The 24,318-nt window shown below is 37.6% G+C and overlaps 1 protein-coding gene across 1 annotated transcript in view; it reads right to left on the bottom strand.

Annotated features, from left to right (window-relative positions):
* Window positions 1–24,318, bottom strand: part of LOC136863946 (cytosolic 10-formyltetrahydrofolate dehydrogenase) — a 234,936-nt gene that overhangs the window by 64,521 nt on the left and 146,097 nt on the right. Inside the window, exons 12-13 of the mRNA XM_067140396.2 lie at window positions 17,522–17,715; window positions 757–876 (exon numbers count right to left, since the gene is read on the bottom strand). Of these exons, the coding sequence (XP_066996497.2) occupies window positions 757–876; window positions 17,522–17,715 (314 nt within the window). The remainder of the gene's footprint in view (window positions 1–756; window positions 877–17,521; window positions 17,716–24,318) is intronic.

Here is a 24,318-nt window from a genome sequence, read left to right as displayed (position 1 = left end):
ACCAAGTAGCAGTCTTGAATCTTGCTGTGGGGTCCAGAACGTCAATAATAATAATAATAATAATAATAATAATAATAATAATAATAATAATAATAATAATAATAATAATAATAATGTTCTGGACCGTCGTCAAAATGTGCGGACCATGCTGGAAATGGGTCCTTGCCAGGTAATGACTACGGTTGCAGTCCGGCCGCGGGTTCAGTACCACCATGGCACCCAAGACGACACCACGCCGGATCTCCTCAAGGATTTGATCCATATTAAAAATGCTTATAGGAAAAGATGGGAAAGATTTAGGGACCCAACTGACCGGGTGGAATAATTGCACCTAGCCCGGGAAGTACGAAATCGATTGCTGGAAAGAAAGATTGAAAAATGTGAGGAACTTTGCCGTAATCTCTCTGAAAATGAGTCAGATCGCAAATTTTGGTGGATTCTCTCAGAAAACGAGTCAGATCGTGAATTTCGGCGGATTATATATAAAACGTTAGGCATTCAATTATAAATTTCAGTATAATACCGTAGCAAAGCATGGATATCTTGCTAGTAATACATAACAGAATTGAAAGCAACCATGTAACATTGTTAATGACAGAATAATAGTGAAATAAAAATAGGGATATAATAGTGGATCACTCTGTATATGTGTAAATAGTGTTTTCATATGTTTGGATACAATGCCACAAACTTAAAAATAATCCTCTGTGTCAGTCTGATAATGTTACCATTTTTAAGCATTTTCTTTTTACTCACCATTTTCTTTGTTTCAGCGACCACTCTGTTAATAAATTCATCATGTATAGAAGATTCAACAAACAACCGTCCTGCTGCAATACAGTTCTCTCCCTTGTTGAAGAAAACACCATTCATGCCCTATGGAAGAATAATTCTGTTAGAACAAATTATTAATATATAAATAGAATACCAGCATACAGTATTATACTGTGAGTAAAAGAAAGAAACAAACAAGTGACAATAAGGTCATATACAGGGTAATTCAAAAGATTGTGCAGAAACTGAAATTTTGGGTTATGACAAGCCTGCGTATGTCAGGAATGACATAATGGACAAATTATTTTGTTTATTTTTCCAAAATACACTACACTTCTCAACAATACACAACTGACAACCAATGACTTGATAAACATTTGCGCACAAAGCAAAGATAGTCATTGGACACTGAATGCTGCTTACAAAAGCTGTTCGAACTGCTGATAACCACATTCAATACACACATCACACCACTTAAATAACTTTGGTATACTTGACCGAATACATCATGCACTGCACAAACCTCGACTGCAGGTGTCACATACACAAGGCTTCTGATACGCCCACCACAAGAAGAAATCCAGAGATATCAGATTAGGGAAGACGGTTGGCAATGCAGCAAACGGTTCTCTTCTTCTAATTCAACTATCTGCATTCACACCTGATCAGAGGCACACCATCCAACAGTTGTGGAAAAAAGATATGGCACATCACCCCATTCAAACATGATGGCAAGATGCAGAGATGCCAACCTTCAAAAGGGGTAATCAGTAGTGTGAATGTCAGAAGCATGGTTGGGCACGTGACATCTCAGACAAATAATAATAATAATATGCAATTTCATACAATATTAACATGTTTTTCTATTCCTACAAGTTAAAAAACAAGAGAATTACACACACAAACGTAATTAAGTTACTTTTCTTGCAGCACCTTCACAGCTGCTTCTGATAAGAGACTTGATATCTCGGGCAAATTATAATAGGCAATTTTAAACAATATTAACATTTTTTAATATTCCTACAAGTTAGAAAACAAACAAATCACACACACTAACATAACTAAGTTAATTTTCTTGCAGCATCTTCACAGTTGCTTCTTTTGTCTCACAGAGTTCCTTCTCCAAAAACTGCTTTTGATAACAGACCTCAGAGCATGATAACATTTTTGTTTTTCCCACCAGGAGAGTACTAAGAGTCCCTGGCTCACATTTGGAGGAAAGTCAGTGTGATTCTTGTGAACAATACTGAATATTCACTCATTTAAGGCATTGTTGTGAGGTATCACTAAAATGGCAAGCATCACTTGAGGAAGAACTGAATACACCTTATTTAAGGTTTCCATAAGCATCTTTAGCTTTAAAATTATAGCCCATACTACATCCATTCTTTCACAGTTTACAGTGTCTTCATTTAAAAGATCTGCTTGGTACGAACCAAATTCTACTTCCAGTTTGTCTTGGTCAGTGTTCTCAATTGAGGAGCTGGGTGGAATAACGACTTAATCGATCGATCGATCGATCAATCCATCAATCAATCAATCAATCAATCAATCAATCAATCAATCTCGATCTGCATTTAGGGCAGTCGCCCAGGTGGCAGATTCCCTTTCTGTTGTTTCCCTAGCATTTTCTTAAATGATTTCAATGACATTGGAAATTTATTGAACATCCCCCTTGGTACGTTATTCCAATCCCTAACTCCCCTTCCTATAAATGAATATTTGCCCCAATTTGTCCTCTTGTATTCCAACTTTATCTTCATATTGTGATCTTTCCTGCTTTTAAAGACGCCACTCAAACTTATTCGTCTACTAATGTCATTCCACGCCATTTCTCCGCTGACAGCTCGGAACATACCACTTAAACTGTATATAGGATAATATCTTTTGTTTATTTCCACCTATTCAATACATTACAAGAAGTTGGCATTTATTTTAAAACATTATTCAGATGAGACATGTTTCGCCTCTCACTTTGAGGCATCTTCAGTCATTATCAAAAACCTTATTATTTTACCAGGCATCTGGTTAAAGATATTCAAAAATGTGTTTGATGATTATAAGAGAGGTAAGATTTACGTTAGTTATAAACATGTACATGAAGTAACTAAAAATCCAAGATATTGATAAAAACATATGTAGTTCTTTGTTGAATAGGACTTGTTTGATTCTACTATAGTAAGAGAAGGTGGCTTGAAGCCGTAGTCGTTAATAGATGTCTAATACATAGTGGAAGGCATAAAATATCAGTTCTATGAGAATATACATTACATTCAAAATGATACTAAAAACTAGTGGATTCAAAGGTAATACACATAAAATGTTCAATGAAATAACTATTGATCTAATAAAATGATAAATGTTAATTAGGACGTCGTAAAATTGTACAGCTTAAAGCCGTAGTCATTAATAGATGTCTAATACATAGTGGAAGGCATATGAAATCAGTTCAATGAGAATATATAATACAAACAATTGATACATAAAAACTGGTAGATTCATAAGAGGTACATTTAAAAATGAAGGCGTCATGTGACTATAAAAGACAGTTGATGGCTTAAAGCCGTAGTCAAGGTTTGAAATGTAGGTCAAATAACTGCTAAATATATGGTAAAAAGATATAAAGTCAAAATATACAGCTTAGTATAAAAAATATGAAGGAAAAACATTCCAATTGCTTGACAAAAGTTACTTGACGTTGGCATGCGTATGTCCGTGATATTTATTGGTCAACATTTCGTAGGTTATTTTAGATTTATTCGGCAAGATTGCGTTGACAAGAAGTTCACCAGATGTTTATAGTTGGCCTAATTTGTAAGAAGAAAGTTGCAGAGATGATGATGGGTGGAAATTCTCAACGTTGGTATGGTTTTTTTGACGTGAAGGTTGGAGAGCTGTTGTGTTCTTCTTACGACGTCCTAATTAACAAAGAACTACATATGTGTTTATCATTTTATTAGATCAATAGTTATTTCATTGAACATTTTATATGTACTACCTTTGAATCCACTAGTTTTTAGTATCATTTTGAATGTAATGTATATTCTCATAGAACTGATATTTTATGCCTTCCACTATGTATTAGACATCTATTAACGACTACGGCTTCAAGCCACCTTCTCTTACTATAGTAGAATCAAACAAGTCCTATTCAACAAAGAACTACATATGTTTTTATCAATATATTGGATTTTTAGTTACTTCATGTACATGTTTATAACTAACGTAAATCTTACCTCTCTTATAATCATCAAACACATTTTTGTATATCTTTAACCAGATGCCTGGTAAAATAATAAGGTTTTTGATAATGACTGAAGATGCCTCAAAGTGAGAGGCGAAACATGTCTCATCTGAATAATGTTTTAAAATAAATGCCAACTTCTTGTAATGTATTGAATAGGTGGAAATAAACAAAAGATATTATCCTATATACAGTTTATGAAACTTTCAATACGGACGAAAAATGATTTTCATCACTTGTAACATACCACTTAGTCGAGCAGCTTGTCTCCTTTAACCAGTTCCTCCCAGCCCAAACTTTTCAGCATTTTTGTAACGCTACTCTTTTGTCGGAAATCACCCAGAACAAATCAAGCTGCTTTTCTTTGGACTTTTTCCAGTTCTTGAACCAAGTAATCCTGGTGAGGGTCCCATACAATGGAACCATACTCTAGTTGGGGTCTTACCAGAGACTTATAAGCCCTCTCCTTTACATCCTTACTACAACCCTTAAACACCCTCATAACTATGTGCAGAGATCTGTATCCTTTATTTACAATCCCGTTTATGTGATTACCCCAATGAAGATCTTTCCTTATATTAACACCCAGATACTTACAATGATCCCCAAAAGGAACTTTCACCCCATCAATGCAGTAATTAAAACTCAGAGGACTTTCCCTATTTGTGAAACTCACAACCTGACTTTTAACCCCATTTATCAACTAACCATTGCTTGCTGTCCACCTCACAACATTATCGAGGTCACTGTGCAGTTGCTCACAATCTTGTAACTTATTTATTACTCTATAGAGAATAACATCATCCGCAAAAAGCCTTACCTTTGATTCCACTCCTTTACACATATCATTTATATACATAAGAAAACATAAAGGTCCAATAATACTGCCTTGAGGAATTTCCCTCTTAATTATTACAGGGTCAGATAAAGCTTCACCTACTCTAATTCTCTGAGATCTGTTTTCTACAATAAAGCCACCCATTCAGTCACTCTTTTGTCTAGTCCAATTACACTCATTTTTGCCAAGAGTCTCCCATGATCCACCCTATCAAATGCTTTAGACAGGTCAATCGCGATACAGTCCATTTGACCTCCAGAATCCAAAATATCAGCTATATCTGGCTGGAATCCTACAAGTTGAGCTTCAGTGGAATAACCTTTCCTAAAACCGAATTGCCTTCTATCGAACCAGTTATTAATTTCGCAAACATGTCTAACATAATCAGAAAGAATGCCTTCCCAAAGCTTACATGCAATGCATGTAAAACTTACTGGCCTGTAATAATTTTCAACTTTATGTCTATCACCCTTTCCTTTATACACAGGGGCTACTATAGCAACTCTCCATTAATTTGGTATAGCTCCTTCAACCAAACAATAATTAAATAAGTACTTCAGATATGGTACTATATCCCAACCCATTGTTTTTAGTATATCCCCAGAAATCTTATCAATTCCAGCCGCTTTTTTAGTTTTCAACTTTGTATCTCATTGTAAATATCATTTTTATCATATGTAAATTTTAATACTTCTTTAGCATTGGTCACCTCCTCTATCTGGACATTTTCCTTGTAACCAACAATCTTTACAAACTGATGACTGAATACTTCTGCCTTTTGAAGATCCTCACATACACAGTCTCCTTGTTCATTAAGTATTCCTGGAATGTCCTGCTTGGAACCTGTTTCTGCCTTAAAGTACCTATACATACCCTTCCATTTTTCACTAAAAGTTGTATGACTGCCAATTATGCTTGCCATCACGTTATCCTTAGCTGCCTTCTTTGCTAGATTCAATTTCCTAGTAAGTTCCTTTAATTTCTCCTTACTTCCACAGCCATTTCTAACTCTATTTCTTTCCAATCTGCAACTCCTTCTTAGTCTCTGTACTTCTCTATTATAATAAGGTGGGTCTTTACCATTCCTTACCACCTTTAAAGGTACAAACCTATTTTCACATTCCTCAACAATTTCTTTAAACCCATCCCAGAGTCTGTTTACATTCTTATTTACCGTTTTCCACTGATCACAATTACTTTTTAAAAACTGCCTCATGCCTGCTTTATCAGCCATATGGTACTGCCTTATAGTCCTACTTTTAAAACCTTCCTTTCTATGACATTTCTTTTTAACTACGATAAAAACAGCTTCGTGATCACTAATATCATCTATTACTTTGGTTTCTCTATAGAGCTCATCTGGTTATCAGCACCACATCCAGGATATTTTTCCCTCTAGTTGGTTCCATCACTTTCTGAATCAGCTGTCATTCTCATATTAGCTTATTTGCTATTTGTTGGTCATGCTTCCTGTCGTTCGCATTTCCCACATAGCTGATTACCTTATCAAATAATTCTGAATCCGTGTCAGCACTACTCTTTTCCGGTCTGTACACTACAAGGACATCAAGTTGCCTATTATCTTTAGAAATGAGCCTTACACCTAGAATTTCATGATTCTCATCTTTAACTTTTTCGTAGCTTACAAATTCTTCTTTCACCAGAATGAATACTCCCCCTCCCACCATTCCTATCCTGTCTCTACGATACACACTCCAGTTCCGTGAGAAAATTTCTGCATCCATTATATCATTTCTCAGCCATGATTCAACTCCTATTACAATATCTGGTACGTATATATCTATTAATTACTTAATTCTATTCCTTTCTTTACAATACTTCTACAGTTCAACACTAACATTTTTATGTCATCCCTACTTGACTTCCAGATCTCTGTACCCTCATCACCGCTCCCTAGACAACCCCGTTTCCCTGAATGTACCTCCCTAAATTTCCTAACTTATATGTACCACTGCGGTTTAAGTGAAGGCTATCTGAGCGCAGATCCCTACCTCCTACCCACCCATTAGGGTCTAGAAATTTCACTCCCAGTTTCCCACATACCCACTCCATAGTCTCATTTAAAACCCCAATCATCCTCCAGTCAGTATCCCTCCTACACAGTATTCCACTGATAACAATCTCCGCTTTCTTAAACTTGACCCGTGCTGCATTTATCAGATCCCACACATCTGCAACTATGTTAGTACTTATATTTCACGTTGTTGGTACCAACGTGAAACACTACCACCTTCTCCTTCCCCTCCTCCTTCTCTTCTACTTTTCTCAGCATCTGCCTCAACCTAATTCCTGGAAAACACTCTACCCTGGTTCCCTTTCCTCCACACACTTTCCCCACGAGTCTAACGATGGAATCCTCCATGACCAGAGCCTCAACCCTACCCACCTCCTTTGGTTCTGAGGTACTGAGGTTGTAAGTTTTTCTTTACATATTTTTCAACTTTCTTATAATGCAGGAATACCAAATTCTGAAAATATCAATGTGGATGACGTTTACATTGCATATGTGACAAAAAGAATTACATAAAACTGCATATTCTGTATGTAATAGTAAGTAAATCAAACATCTTTCTTAAGACATTATTCGATACAGCTCCCATCAAATTAAGAATATCATTATAACAATACATTTGTTGAGTGAAATAGACTGAAATAAAAATTACCGAGTTGTTATTGTTATTATCATTATTAATAATATTATTATTATTATGAAGAATGAAATGGCGTATGGCTTTTAGTGCCGGGAGATCCCAGGACAGGTTCGGCTCGCCAGGTACAGGTCTTTCGATTTAATGCCCGTAGGCGACCTGTGCATCGTGATGAGGATGAAATGATGATGAAGACAACACATACACCCAAGCCCTCGTGCCAGGGAAATTAACCAATGATGGTTAAAATTCCCGACCCTGCCGAGAATCGAACCCGGGACCCCTGTGACTAAAGGCCAGTATGCTAACCATTGAGCCATGGAGCCGGACATTATTATTATTGTACTTTGTGACAAAAATATACTTGTTATCAATGAAATATTATAATTATTATTACCCTGCCATTGTGGTTGCACTTAAATACCCAGCTAACTAATATGTTAACAATGAATCATTATTACTGAGATGCTGTCTGTATTTCTGCATGACACTGGAATTGTTGAATAAAAGTTTATTTTCATCGGTATTCAGTATTCATTATGCAGTAGAACTGGTTTTGCTGTAATGTCACAGAGAGATTGAAAGCACTTGTAGAAATTGTTTTAGATGGTGATTATGGCAACAATGACATTTTGGAAAATGAATCTGAGTTCGAGGACAGTGACAGCAACAGTGGAAGTTAATGAAGTGAGCAGAATATTGAAGTGAAAGTGAAAATGCCATGCCAGGTTCTTCCAAACGCACGCTGCCGGTGACACAAAAGGACCGTAGTGATTGGAAATTAGAGAAACAAGATGACAAACCTTATACATATCCATTTTGTGGATACAGTGGTGTTTCAGAAATACTTATGAAAAATATATAGTCCGCCCACCATCCAAAATTGCGATGTTTTTTCAGTACATGGAGCTGCTCTTTTTGAAATTATTTCAAATTAAATATCTGTACCAGCCAGCAGTCACTCAAGGAGTGAAGAATGGGTGAGTCATAAACTTCAATGACATGAATGCAATGAGTGAATTATCTGGCCATTTATTGTGACTTGAATGGGTTAAGTTGCACCGACTCAGACAGGTCTTATAGTGATGAAGGGAAAGGACAGGGCTAGGAATGGGAAGAAAGCAACCAACACCTTAATTAAGGTACAGCCCCAGGATTTCCAAGCTGTGAAAATGGGAAACTACACAAACCATCTTCAGGTCTGCAGACAGTGGGGTTTGAACCCACTAATCTCCTGAATACAAGCTCACAGTTGCATGACCCAAACCACACAGCCAACTTTGCCTTCGCACAACACATCACCACCCAAAGATAAAATTACACTTGTTCTGGGAAATGTTTGATAATCAAATCCTGAATTCATAATGACGGGGTTGCAGCTGGTTTTAGTGCAAGACACGCCACACCCTGCTTTAGAAAATTCACATGTTAATCCTGTGGGTGGAGGACGCAGATGAAGAATACACCCATGGTAACCCCTGCCTGTCGTAAGAGGTGACTAAAAGCGGGCCCAGGCGCTCTCAACTTGGGATCGTGGGTTTGCAAGCACGGGGCCCTTAGCTGAGTCCTGGCATTGCTTCCACTTACTTGTGCCAGACTCCTCACTTTCATCTATCCTGTCCGACCTCCCTTGGGCAACTTTCGTTCTTTTCCGACCCCAATGGTATTAGAGCATTCGAGGCCTAGGGAGTCTTTCATTGTCACGCACTTCATAGCCCTTTGTCCATGTGGATTGCGGATAAGAATTCACCCATGGTAACCTCTGCCAGTTGTACAAGGCGACTAAAAAGGAAACCTGAGTAACTCCCGGTATAAGGAGTCCTCCACCACCACGTCAGCGGCCTCTTAGGAGGGCGGATGAGCAGGTGAAGATTCAGGGTAATCTCTTGCCTTTGGGGTGGGAAACCGTCCCTAAACGCGGAAGAACCTATAGGTCAATGGCATGAGGATGTAGAAGGCAACGGGAAACTACTACATAAAGATCGTAAGGATATCCCATGTATAGTAGCCATGCTGAGTTCTGATGAGAGAGTTGATTCTACTGATCATGGAAATCGGAAGCTAAGATCCGGCAGGGGTGGAAATAACAGTGAGGCCTCTCCGGTCGTCATCACGTGAAATCCTCGCAAGGAAAACAATATATATTTTATTGGCACATGGAATGTTAAAACAATGCTCAAACTGGAAAGATTGGAGGAACAAAAAAATTCAGTGTTGAAGAACAGATTAGATGCTGTAGGTGCACATGAGACAAGATGGGCTGACAATGGTGGCTTCAGATCTGAGGACTTTAGAATAATTCATAGTGGCAACAATAGAACCGGAAGTAATGGAAAGGCAATTGTATTGAGAGGTAAATGGGTCCACAATGTTGAGAATACCCATCATATTAATGACAGAATCCTAATGGTGAAAGTAAACGCCAGACCAGTAGACATGGTCTTAATACAAGTGTATTTCACCAATACCAACAGTACGGATGACGATGTAGAAAAGACATATGAAAACATCGAAGAACTATTTGAAAATGTGGACAAGAATGCCAATGCGATTTTGATGGGGGATTTTAATGCTTCTGTAGGTTCAAATGAAAATGTTCAATACACTGGTAAATTTGGTCTGGGAGAAACAAATTCAAGAGGCAGAAGACTTAGAATTTTGTGAGAAGTAAGAGACGATTATATCAAACACATGTTTTGAGGTTCGCAAAAGAAGATTTTACACTTGGAAGGCCCCTGGAGATACAAGAAGACACCAGACTGACTATATAGTGGTTAAACAAAGGTACAGGAATCAAGTGAAATCCAGTCATAGTTATCCAGGTGCTGAAATTGACAGTGATCACATTCTTGTTGCAGCTAAATGTGATGACAGATTCAAGAAGTTGCAAACACTCAGACAGAAGAAGTGGTGCCTAAACAAACTTCAAGATTCTAGTGTGTTACAAACATTCAAGAATGCTACCAAAGTGAAGAAAGGTAACTCGGGACGGGATGATATAAAAAGTGGCTTAGAGATAGCTGCCACAGATGACCTTGGTAGAGCAAAATTAGAACCAAGGAAACCATGGATGACCTCAGAAATTGTAGAGCTCATTGAAGAAAGGAACAGATTAAGGAAAATACAATTTGAACGATACAAAGAATTTTAAAAACTTGATAACAATGAAATGCTGACTAGCCAAAGATAACTGGATAAAATAAGTAAGTGGAGAAATCAAAAATGATTTGAAGAAGGGGTATTCTGATAAAGCATACTTTAAGATAAAATCTCTGGGCTACAAGAAAAGAACTAAAAGCAATGTGGTTAAAAGTAAAGATGGAAAACTGCTCTTTCAAATAAAAAATGTTAGTGACCAATGGAAAGAATACCCTGAAGTCTTAATGATGGAGAAGATATTGCCAATATTGAAGAATATTTGGAGGATGTGGAATCAGTTCAAGAAGTCAACAGAGGACCGCCCATCACTACAGCAGAATTCGATGCAGCACTCTCTAGACTAAAACCAAACAAAGCCACTGGTGTGGATGCCATTCCAGCAGAACTCTTGAAAAACTGTCATGATACCATGAAAAATGGTCTGTTTGAAGTGATTACTGAATGCTACGAACAAGGAATCTTACCAACTAATTTTTTTTTTTTTAATGGCATATGGCTTTTAGTGCCAAGAGTGCCCGAGGACATGTTTGGTTCGCCAGGTGCAGGTCTTTTGATTTGACGCTGGTAGGCGACCTGCGCGTCATGATGAGAATGAAATTAAATGAAATTATGATAAAGACGACACACATACCCAACCCCTGTGCCGGAGAAATTAACGAAGGATGGGTAAAATTCCCGACCCTACTGGAATCAAACCCAGGACCCCTGTGACCAAAGGCCAGTACACTAACCATTTACCCATATTTCATTAAAAGTAGAACAATTACACTCCCCCAAAAAGGAAATGCATGCGATTGTTCAAATTATAGAACATTAGCGATACTTTCTCACGTTTCTAAGATTTTACTTATCATCATTAAAGACAGAATTAGAAGGAAAATAGAACAACAAATGGAAAACGATCAATATGGCTTTAGAACACAGAAAGGAACTAGGGAGGCTATATTAGCATTATGTCAAATTCTGGAAAAAAGGATAGAAGTCAACAGGAAAACTTACAAAGCAATTACTCACTTGGAAAAAGCCTTTGATAATGTTGAGTGGAAATTGTTTTTTCAAGTAATGAGGAAATATGGGACTTGACTGGAAAGACAGGCACCTTATTCTGATTTTATGTAAAACTCAAAACACGGAAGTTAATATTAATGGTACTACAAGAGAAGCAAAAATTAGAAGAGGAGTGCGACAAAGCTGCCCACTGTCACCATTTCTCTTTAACCTTTTTATAGAAAATGCAGTTAGAGAAATGAAAGAGCACACTAAAGGGTGAATTCTAATGGTATTCAGGTGCACAGTATCTGCTTAACGGATGATATTTTTCTCTTAGCTAATTATGAAAAGGATATGAGTAAAATGCTAAGAATATTCAACAAATCCTTAGAAAAATTTAAACTAAAAATAAATATAAATAAAACAAAATTCATTATAGTAGACAAAAAGAAGCCTACAGGCAGAAAACACTTAAAATTAAATAACACACCAATAGAATAAGTCACAGAATTCCCCTATTTGGGTAGTGTAATTGCCTCTGATAATAGATCTCTTTCAGAAATCAAGAAAAAAATAGTGGTAGCATAACAAGCTTTCCAAAATAAGAAAAACTTATTGCTAAACAACCATTTCAGTTTGGAGACCAGAAAATCATTTCTCAAGACCTTTGTTTAGACTGTGCAACTGTATGGGTGCGAAAACTGGACATTAGGGAAACAGTATGAATCAAAACTTGAGGCTGCTGAAATGTGGTTTTGGAGAAGAATTACAAAAACAAGTTGGACAAATTAAAAAAGAACAATGAATTTGTTTTAAAGAATGTAAAAGAGGATCGATGTTTATTAAATATGATAAAGGAGAGGAAAACAAAAGTTCCTTGGACACGTACTGAGATATGACTCTCTTCTCCACTGAAGGTAAAGTACTTGGAAAGAACCAGGGGATGACCAAGGATGTTTTTTTTTTTTGCTACTTGCTTTACATTGCACCGGCACAGAGAGGTCTTATGGCGACGAAGGGAGAGGAAAGGCCTAGGAATGGAAAGGAAGCGGCCGTGGCATTAAGTAAGGTGTGAAAATGGGAAACCACTACAAACCATCTTCAGGGCTGCCGACAGTGGGGTTCGGACCCACTATCTCCCGGACGCGAGCTCACATCTGCGCGGCCCCAAACCGCACGGCCAACTCGCCCGGTGACTGAGGATGTCATACATCAAGAACTCCGACAGTGAACTGGCATGTGGTCTATATAGCAACATGAAGAGGCTATCAGAAGATAGTCAGATGTGGCTACAGCGACAAGGCATTGCCTTTAGATGATGATGATGATGATGATGATGAATGATGGCACATGTGCAGGTAGTGTGTTCTTTCTCCACATGTGCAAGTTCCTCCTCTTTGGCGACAGATGATCAAGCCCGATGCAAGCCATACCACATGCTGTATTCTGCATAATGGACCTGACTTCCCAAGCCAGCCATAAACATTTTGAAACGTATGGGACTGTGGAGGTAGTGTATTGTCTAATATTGTTCATGGTACAGCCGTTAAGCTTTGAATGCATTATCAGCAGCTCTGCCATAGATAAAATACATGTCTCTGAGGTCTGGAAACATATACTGGTGTTCCACCATGCATCTCCCTCATTGATACCACACAGACAATAGTTACCTTCCACACAATGGTATAATTTACACTACCGCAGAAATACCAACCTTTAAAGGTTGCTGTCAATAATGTGAATCTAAGAATGGTTGCTAGCGGATTCAACATCTCAGGCAAATAACAATCTGTAATTTCAAACAATATAAACAAGCAAAAATACAAACATACCCTATTTTTTTGCAGCATCTTCACTGCTGCTTTTTTTTTTTTTTTTGCCCCACGTAAGTCCTTCTGAATAAACTGCTTTCGACAGCATGTGTCAGAGCAAGAGCATCTTCTTATTTCTTCCACCAGGAGAGCACCAAGTGTCCTTCTCTCCTTGTACTCATATTTGGTCAAAAGTCTTCAGGTTGTTATCTTACATAATGTTGTTAGTAGATAATTGCAGTATATGTAGGCTGACCAACTGTTGAAGGAAGGAATGAGAGATAAGACAGTCAAAAAAGGGGAGACATTCCACAATTTTGGGGGACAGCTACATTTTTAGCTGTAATTTTAAAACAACACAATTTGAAACATTTTCAAAAGCACCGTGTTGCCAGTTTCCCTCTTTTTTTTTTGACCACGAGTACTCTTACTGAAGTAATAACATAAAAAAATTAAACTTCACTGATCTTTATTTTACAATATCTTTCCCAGTCTGTGGGTTGAAGACTCTTCATCCATGAGAAACGTCTTCTTGCAAAGTTTACAAAATGCCTTGTAGACGTTACTTCGATCAGGAGATAAGTATGGCGTGTCGGTTTTCCACTTTGCATTATCTATATATATAAAATAACTTGTCCTGACTGACTGACTGACTGACTGACTGAACGATTCATCATCGCCGAGCCAAAACTACTGGACATAAAGAAATAAAATTTTGGGGATACATTCATATTAAGATGTAGGTGCTCGCTAAGAGAGGATTTTTGGATATTACGTTGCTAAGGGGGTGAAAAGGGGGGTGAAATTTTAAATTGAGTGTATCTATATCTCAAAACTTCAAAAGTTTACAGATGTCAAAATTGGTAATTAGAATCTTCTTTAAAAATAAGGAAACATGTATTTTTTTGTTTTAGGAAAATCCCATTAGGAGGGGTGAAAAGGGTGAAAAAGTGGTTGAATGCCTTTAATCAGGATACCGGTTCTTATATCTCAGAAACTAAAGATATTACAGACCTGAAAATTGGTACTTTTGATCTCTCTTAAAAATAAAGAAACACGTATGTTTTTGTTTTTGGAAAATCCAATTAATAGAAGGGTGAAAGGGGGGGGGGGGGTGAATTCTTAAAATGAGTGTATCTATATCTCAAAACTTCGACAGTTTACAGATGTAAAAAATGGTATTTAGAATCTTAATTAAAAATAAAGAAACATGTATATTTTGTTTTTGGAAAAAAACCAATTAATGACGGGGTGAAAAGGGGGTGAATTTTTAAAATGCGTGTATCTATATCTCAAAACTTTTAAAGTTTATAGATGTAAAAATTGGTATTTAGAATCTCCTTTAAAAATAAAGAAACACGTATTTTTTTGTTTTCGAAAAACCCCAATAGGAAGGGTGGAAAAGGATGAAAAACGGGTTTGAATGCCTTTAATGAGGATACTTATATCTCAGAAAATAAAGATATTATGGACCTGAAAATTTGTATTTGGGATCTCCTTTAAAAATAAAGAAACACATATTTTTTGTTTTTGGAAAATCCAATTAATGGTGAAAGGAAGTGAAAAAAAATTAATTATTTTGATGGGGATACTCATATCTCAAACACTGAAGGTAACAGGCGTGAACATTGGTATTTGGAATCTCCTTTAAACATAAAGAAAAACGCCTTCTTTATTATTATTATTTTTTTTGGGGGGGGGGGGGTGTAAGCCAACTTAACGTGGGTTTCGGTGGGGTGAAAAAGTAGTTAAGACAAATTGATTTTACTGTTCACAATGTACTTATTCTGATCATAAACCGATCATTTTTAATCTTTCCTGGGTTCGTTTCCAAGAGTCATCTTTTCCTTCGGAGAACTTAATGTTAGATTACAGTAGATTCACCTAGCATATAAATAAAAATTTAAACACATTTGAAATAAACGATAGAAATTATATTGACCGTGCAATTGTTCACATCTATAATAAGGTCAATAATGCACGCCAGAAATCCTGCGCACTTGCCTTGACAATGGTGCTGGTCACATTGTCCGTAAAGACAATGGCAGCAGATGTAATTTACCACCAAGTAGCGGTCTTGCATCTTGCTGTGGGGTCCAGAACAATAATAATAACCTAAATTCAACTAATATCACCCACCCTAATAATAATAATAATAATGTTCTCGACCGTCGTCAAAATGTGCGGACCGCACTGGAAACGGGTCCTGGCCGGGTAATGACTACGAATGCAGTCCGGCCACGGGTTCAGTACCGCCAATGCACCCAAGATGACACCACGATACCACTCCTGATATCCATATTAAAAATGCTTACAGAAAAAGATGGCAAGGATTTAGGGACCCAACTGACCGGGTGGAATACCTGGACCTAGCCCGGGAAGTATGAAATGGATTCCTGGAAAGAAAGATTGAAAAATGGGAGGAAATTTGCCGTAATCTCTCAGAAAACGAGTCAGATCGCGAATTTCGGTGTGGATTATATATAAAATGTTACGCATTTAATTATACATTTCAATATAATACCGTAGCAAAGCACGGGTATCTTGCTAGTATACACATATGTATTTCTTTTTTCCTTTTTCCTTCTCATGTTTAAATTACAGCTTTCTTTTTTGTGCCAAGGTAGAAGTACAATCATCACTACCCGACACTGAATCTATTTAAAAAACACAAAAATTTAAAGAACTCCAATTCATACAACACGTGTATGTTGATGCGCTTCATGCTACGGAATGACCAAACATGCTACTCCACGGACCAACGGTAACTCGGAAAGCAGAACGTACATTCAAAACGCTTCTCTATGATGCTACAATATGCTCCTTTGCACTTTCAAAGATCATGCTGTTGGCAACATTTACATACTATGTTTAGTTGAAGCTAAATAGGACAGTTGCATATTGTGAAAATTTGTACCAATGACAATAACATGAAAATTACTTCAGATAGAAAACAAAACATTTGTGGGACATTTAAAAATACTTTAAAATGCAGGACGGTTGGTCACCCTAAGTATACGCCACGACTTTGCAACCAAACAGAAAAAAGAACAAATAATCAGTGCAGGCAACTCATTATAAAATCAGAATTATTAGATCAGAAATTGAGCACATATGCTGGGATTTTCCATTCATCAAACATGTCACATTTGCGGTCAAACGTTGTATACAAATGTCACCCTCTTGTAATTTTTTTCACATTCTATTTTCTGACAGCAAGTCTCCTACATGCGAAACAATTTTCTTTTCTCAAGTTCACAGGATAAATGAATTTATATACAGCATTCCAAATTCATAAAATCTGTAAACATCAGTATCACCTATAATGCTGTAGTGTATGTGAGAGAATCATGGTAATTACGGAAAATCAGTAGTAATTGGCATCTCTACTACCGATACAGCACTGCACTGCAAACAACCCCTTGTAGCTGGGTGCATGAATAACAAGCAGATGTATCCAGCCCATGCATCACATGTACTAGCGTCCAGTATAACAACAAACTGCCTGTCTTCATCCAATCCACTACCCCATTAAACCGTATGCCTACCTCCACCAGATTTTAAAATGCCAATGTGATGTCTGCATTGAATATGGTGGGCAACAGTTCAAACAGGTTTTGTAACGAACATCCAGTGTTTAGTGTCTAATTTCACTGCATGGACAAACTGCTATCACTTCACTAATTGTATGTTCTGAATCATTTTGGAATTTAGCACATTTTGGAAAAATTAATAATATAATTGTCCATTATGTCATTCCTAACATTCCCAGGCTTGTCCTATTTCAGGATTTTGTCCTAAGACTATACGTTCCCTTTTGAATGTTGTTGTACTTCGACTCATGTATGGGCTACTTCAGTTTCTGTGTAATATTTTGAATCAGCCAGTACAGAAATATAAAACCTTAATAGGAACTCATAATGACAGGTTTGTGTGGAAAGAAGAGATAAGAAAAAAATGTGAAATGAATGGTAATAACTGCAATTATAAATCTGATGAACAGCATTTCATATAAGAATAGTCTTGGCATACTTACACTTCTTACAGCTCTGTCCATGTCACAGTCATCAAAAATAAGAAGAGGAGATTTGCCTCCCAGTTCCAATGACACTTTCTTTAAATTTGAATCAGCACAAGATCTCATTATTACTTGTCCAACTCCAGTGCTGCCAGTGAAACCTAATTTTCGAACATCAGGATGGTTGGCAATGGCGTTTCCAACTTCTGAACCTGTAAAATAAGATAGCAAACCAAACATTACTTTTTAAGTTGAATACGTACGGTATCTTGAAAAAACACAAATTAAGAAAAGGTGAGGGCATTGGCACACATATTATAACTGAACCAGATGGAAGGGGACTAACAAATTGCATTTTTTAATGTGAACCCAACGTTATAGCCAACCAGTTACAGTACACTCAACTACAGGACTGGGGAGCTACACTGGACACCCAGAGTTTAAATTCTGAGTGCTGAGAATAGCTATTCTGAATACGAGTCTTCCCCGGGTACCTCATTTCATTTTCTCAAGCACCTATACAATATTTAGGCCCAAATAATTATAATTACATGCATTATTACTGAGCTTAACAGTAACACAGCTTGCCGCCGCCGCCGCCGCCGCCGCCACAACAACAACAACAACAACAACACTACTACTACTAATAATTGTACCGGTTGGTACACCTCTACACTGCACTTTTGAATTTTCTGCCTTAAAGTACTCCCCTACAGCAGAAACTCTGAACTTTAAAAACTGAATTATCTCAACAGTTTCTCCAAAGATGTCACTGTGTTAATTTCAAACTGCTTTTGTGGACATTCTCTGATAGATGTCTCTACAAAACTATGACCATGCACTCTGGTGCGAAGTGGTAGAACTTTATTTGAAGAAATTTTGTACCGGTATTCATAAGTTTGTTCTTTACTAAATTTCGTTCTTTCATTTGTGGGTTGGCAATATAAACAATTTCTTTCCGCCAGTTTTAAAGTTAGCCAATCAATAATTTCTGTCGTTAATTTTCAGCCAATTGTGTCTTTCTTCTCCAATTTTGATGTGTAACTGTAAGCTACCCAATAAATGACTGTGGGTGTGTCTTAATTATTCATGAAAGGTCTCGAATCTTCCCCGAGAGTACAAAAATGCTGATTTTCCTGGCTCTCTGTCACTTCAACAACATCTAGCTTAGTGTATGGAAGTATAGCAGGGGGCGGGTAGCGCCTCTTCCTTCGGGCAGCAGCTCTTCAACAAAGGTAATGGCCATTTAACATCTTTATTTCTTGCTAGCTCAGCAGTTTTTTTTTTTTTTTTTTTTGCTAGGGGCTTTACGTCACGCCGACACAGATAGGTCTTATGGCGACGATGGGATAGGAAAGGTCTAGGAGCTGGAAGGAAGCGGCCGTGGCCTTAATTAAGGTACAGCCCCAGCATTTGCCTGGTGTGAAAATGGGAAACCACGGAAAACCATTTTCAGGGCTGCCGATAGTGGGATTCGAACCTACTATCTCCCGGATGCAAGCTCACAGCCGCGCGCCTCTACGCGCACGGCCAACTCACCCGGTGCTCAGCAGTTTAACCCTCGGGGAAGGTCCGAAACCTTTTCAATGTAACCTACCTGTCTAAATACCCCCGTTTCATTTGATGTAAGCGGTGCCTTGATGGCAATTTAGTGTAATAATCTGGTATTGCCTTTAATAGGCTTGAAAAATTGAGAGCGGCTCAGCTCTTTCTTGTGTTTGAAATGTGCCTCTGAGAGGCTTGAGGGTAAAAGGTGGGAGCAAGTGCTCCGTACTGCACCCGCCCACCTCCTGAGTCCCAGACTAGCATTTATCTCAGGGGTGATCAGTTCGAAAATGATAAAAAAAAATTATATAAAGAAAATCAAAAAAATATATATCGGCGCATCAAATGAACACAGGGATGAACGGGGCATGAAAATTTAAGGTTATGGGGAACGACTCATTCATGGATACAAATTTCTGACTCCACAATAGGACTGGGAAGTGACAACTTAAATTCCATGGGCATACTGGACTAACTACAATGAAAAGATATGGAAGCTGTTTCCTATTGAAATTGCAATGAGGAGCAATTTATTAACTTATTTTGCATACTACACATGATGACAAATTTACATTGGGACACTTTCATCCTGAAAAATAAATGACATAATACTTGGATTTTACCTCACTACTCTGGTAGTGTAAACCATCTGGTGAATTCGCCCCAATTGGTTACTGGGGATCGAATTCACATCCGTATGATTGGACGTTTCACCGCTGGAGATCTTCTTTCGGAGACGAAGGCACGACAGTAACCTTTTACTGTCGTCTCCTCGTTCCGTTTGGACATGAGACACTTCCGGTATGTACATTCTGGTGAGCCGGACACCCACCGTAGAAAATGTTATCGCCTCGAAAAAACAGGAATTTATAATACGGACAAACCCTAGCCTATTATTTCCAGATTCACAAACACACCAGGTAGAGTTCATTAACTCAAAAGCTACTTTAATATTTACACTTGTCAATACGACAAGACGTACGGAAAGGTTCATTACTATGCTCTGACCCTGAAAACATGTGCCGTACGTGGGTTATTTACGTATCTACCGCTATCTCCCCGTGAAAACCCAACATCTGGTTCAGAGCAGTTCGACACAGGATGACTGTCCCTAGCATATCCTCCTATTATTATTAGATAATATCATTACCATTCTTTATCTGATCATTAGCATATACTTTGACTACCATCAATTAATTTTATTATTATCATTAATTTCAATTATAATCCGGTATTTGATTATTATCATTTGTCATCCGGGATGATTATATGCCAACCCTTGCCGGCGTTTCAAACGAGGGTCGTTCTTACTCCTAATTTATCCGCACAATATAATGATCAGCTTCCTCATAAATATTTTTATTATTATTATTATTATTATTATTATTATTAATAGTGGAAATCGTGATTATCGTAACCCGTAATCATCCTCGCTATAATACTTCAACTTCTCGCTCTTATTAATTTCATCAAAAAAAATAAAATTAAAAAAGTACCTTCATTGGTTATTCTTCTTCTCCTTCTTCAAATATTTTATTTATTTATTATTATTATTAGTTAAAATCTCAAATCTTTCATTTCATCTCCCAACATCATTATTATGTCCAAAATATATAAAAAAAAATTATTCTTCAAAAAAAAAAGTAGCTTAGTTTTTATTATTATTATTATTATTTTTTAAAAAACTTAAATTCGCCTGTTACACGGTAGTTCACTCTTAATATGTTTAACGCATAACCCCTTTTTACAATTTCGATTTATCTTGGCACTAAGCACTCGATTTAAGACAAGATTCACTTGGAGTATGATTATTGTTATTATTATTATTATTAAAAATGGAAAGATGATATTTTAATATCCACTCTTTAGAATTTAGTCACATATGTTAAATCCCGTTATGAACCACTAAGATCTGCTTTATATCGGTCGGGACAACACGGTATTCGGGACCGTACCTTCAACTTCGTACTGCCGTTAATTTTATATGGGGACACCTGTCCTCTCAAGACACATCTCACAACCTATGGCACATCGCGGCTGGGCAAATACCTCCAATGCCGGCGATTGCTAAACTATTCCTTCAAATTTGAAGTCCATTTCCTTTCATCGGAACTCTTCAAACATTTAATTCATAAAATAATCCTCGGTGCGTGGATTCTACCACTAATAACACCGGCATATGCATTTATATCATCTTAGGCCTTGAGATTCATCTATTTCATCATTACAAACAATACGGCTCAATTTATTTCACGCCGGATATTCGTCCCTCATGACTTCCAACTCTAAATATGGGCTCAAATCATTCTGGGCTTTTAACATATCGTGACCATTCTAATTCACGTGCCTTTATTGCTTTTAAACAAAATTTTAATGGTTAAATTAAAGTCCAAAAACGTAAAATCAAAAATTTACGTAAAATCAAACTGACTACGCGAATGAAAGTCTTTAACGCTACATGTCATCTCCACTTTGATTATTTTATTTGCACTGGCTAACTCGCGAAGCACCGTCATTATTATTATTATACTTTAACTTGCACACGCCCAAATATTATTATATTTATTATTTTACTTTCCTTTGTCGACTCACAAACATGATTATTATTAGTATTTTAATGACCTTCCGTACGCAACACAAATCTTCCATACTCTGGCTCTTTCATAATCTGGCTGTCTAATAGAAATTATTCCTAATTAAAATACAAATGATCACCGCAGTGAATGAAATTCAAATAAATGGGTCAGCACAAAAAAAGACTTTAACACTTGAACTGAACTTAATTCAAAGTATTACAAACAGCATGCATTAATTGAAAGAAATATATCCCATATTTACATTATATACAACAAACAAATACTCAAATTAATTAACCTAACCCATTATTACGTTAATATAAATTAGTTCGTCCGTCTAACAAAAAAATAAAATCATGGACTCGGGAAGCGGACCATGTTAAGTAATCATAATTAATTTACACTGAACCCCGTTTAGTCGCGATAACATCCCCTAAATATCAAAATTGTGTACTCATTCCTGTGTAGAATTCCATTGTCTCGTAGCGGAGGAGATATAGGCCTTACGGCCCCATGGTGATTTACCCGTCCATCATGTCGCACAATACAAATTTAACATAATAAAACACTTCTGGGTGACTACCCATGATTAATACCTTATTACACTATTTTACACAAAAATATTAATAACAAAAAAAACACTTATAGGTGCTCCTAGACCCCTGACACTCGCACAATATACTCTTCATATACGCCCGAAACACACGTCGTGACACATTACGACGAAATGTCGTTCATTTGAACCGGCGCGTATCGCGTCTTCAACCGGCACTTCCTGGTTTATTTTCAAGCCGTCTTGATCATCGCCTAGCTCCTATAATTCCCTGCTCGGATAGTTATTCACCGTCTATCTTGAGGTGTTTACTTCAGGCTCCGCACACTGCCTTCCAAAGGTACTATCGGCGTTCCGTTAGTTATTTATTATTTAAACACATGACATTCATTAAATTCAACATACAATTGTACTGATTATACACACTCGGTACTATGGATAATTTCACTGTTCGTATTCATTCTCCTAATAATTCACGTACTTTCAGCTCTAACTGACTCCGAATACGTCCCGAGGTACTGACTTACAGAGTCAAAGTGTCAGAGTCTCAACTACTTCATTACGACTGACACGACTCGTGACCGATAACGACTGGTGGCTGGTAAGAACTGAGTGATGTGAGGTTCGCTTCTGGACTTTTATGGACGATATGATTTCCCGCCGGGGTCATCCGCGGTCATTTCCTGGAGAGGGGGGTTGGTTTCCTAAATCGGCATATGCAGGTGGATTTGGATCTCCTGCTTTATCCCACTTAATACACTGGCGATACACATTCATGTGTCGTATTCTGAACTCCTATCGTTCGGTGATCATGGAAATATCACTTAATTTCTGTCCTCCACCTTTCGCGCGCTAACTCGGCGTCCCTGATGGCGTGCTCATCTCGACCAATGGCGATATAGCGTGGGTCATTTCCACGAATTCATTACTTTAATTTATTACGATTACCATTATTCAACATGGGAACGATATCACAAAAATCCCCTCTATTCAATTGTGTGGTTGGAATAATTTAATTATTGTTATCGGAGAAGCTAACTGGAGTTCACTCTGAGTTTTTCTTATGTTGGTTTATCTGCGGGCCTGTGATATATTTTCTCATTGGTCAACACCGTTTCGGTTAGTTTGAAATCTCTCCCTTGAAACGTAACCACACCAAACGCCTCGGGCGTGGAAAAACTGCCACGTCACATTCTCGGTATTGGTGATGCATCTGCTCGGCCTTGGTCCGAAATATATACTCTTCTACTTCCTGGTAGTCATTATTCTGTTGTTGTGAGCTCTAGATTTAATCCTCTTATCTTCTGACCAGGAAAACTTTTCCCCCTAATGACAAGCTTATTGTGGCGCCGGACAGTCGCGATCACGGCTGGCTTATGTCGAAATTTTTCCCGTCCACCCAAAACTGCCACTGTATTCATTTAATATTCCTATATATCTGTATTTCTCATATCAAAATCAAATCATGAAACTAGGGCCTATCTCATCAGGGTACATTTTCCCGTTGCTCGGTAAAAAAAATCTTGTGATAATCATGAGATTTTTTTATATATCCGCATCATACTTTCATCATGATTTGATTACTGCTTTCGTTCCTTTTTGATGGTGACTGATCTCGTCCCGCAGATTCTGGTTATTGAGTCTCAATTCTTCATTCTCTCGTTGAATCAGGTGGATCCTGTTAACAAATTCTTGGACATCACTGTCGATCTCTCCGCATTCTGGGCATGGTCTTGCTTCTATTTGCCTATGGATCAGCTGGACTTCTTCTTCTCTTCCATCTTCTTCTTCATCATCCTCTCCTTCGTCCTCATCTTCTTCTTGGTCGTCCTCTGCTTTATTGAAACTCTCTCGTTTTTCTCCTAGCTCCGAGTTGTCGTTCGTCCTCGAATCTAGGGGCGTTTGGATTTAGCTGGCTACTATATTGAGAATGTGACAACGGCGCGTTCCTTTCCCCGTTGCGACCACCATTTGCCTCCTTCTTCCATTTGTCTTCTAAATATTGCTTGGTCTCCTGATGTAGCTCCTCCATAGTTTGTATCGTCGCCTCTATGTATGGTTTCCCATCGTCTCGGTCCCAAACACTACATGGCTTGTCATCCTTTCTGTCATGATTTTGGATTGCCTCCTTCCATTTCCTC

The sequence above is a fragment of the Anabrus simplex genome, chromosome 2 (assembly GCF_040414725.1).
Source record: "Anabrus simplex isolate iqAnaSimp1 chromosome 2, ASM4041472v1, whole genome shotgun sequence".
NCBI lineage: Eukaryota > Metazoa > Arthropoda > Insecta > Orthoptera > Tettigoniidae > Anabrus > Anabrus simplex.
This window is presented reverse-complemented; position numbering and strand designations above follow the sequence as displayed.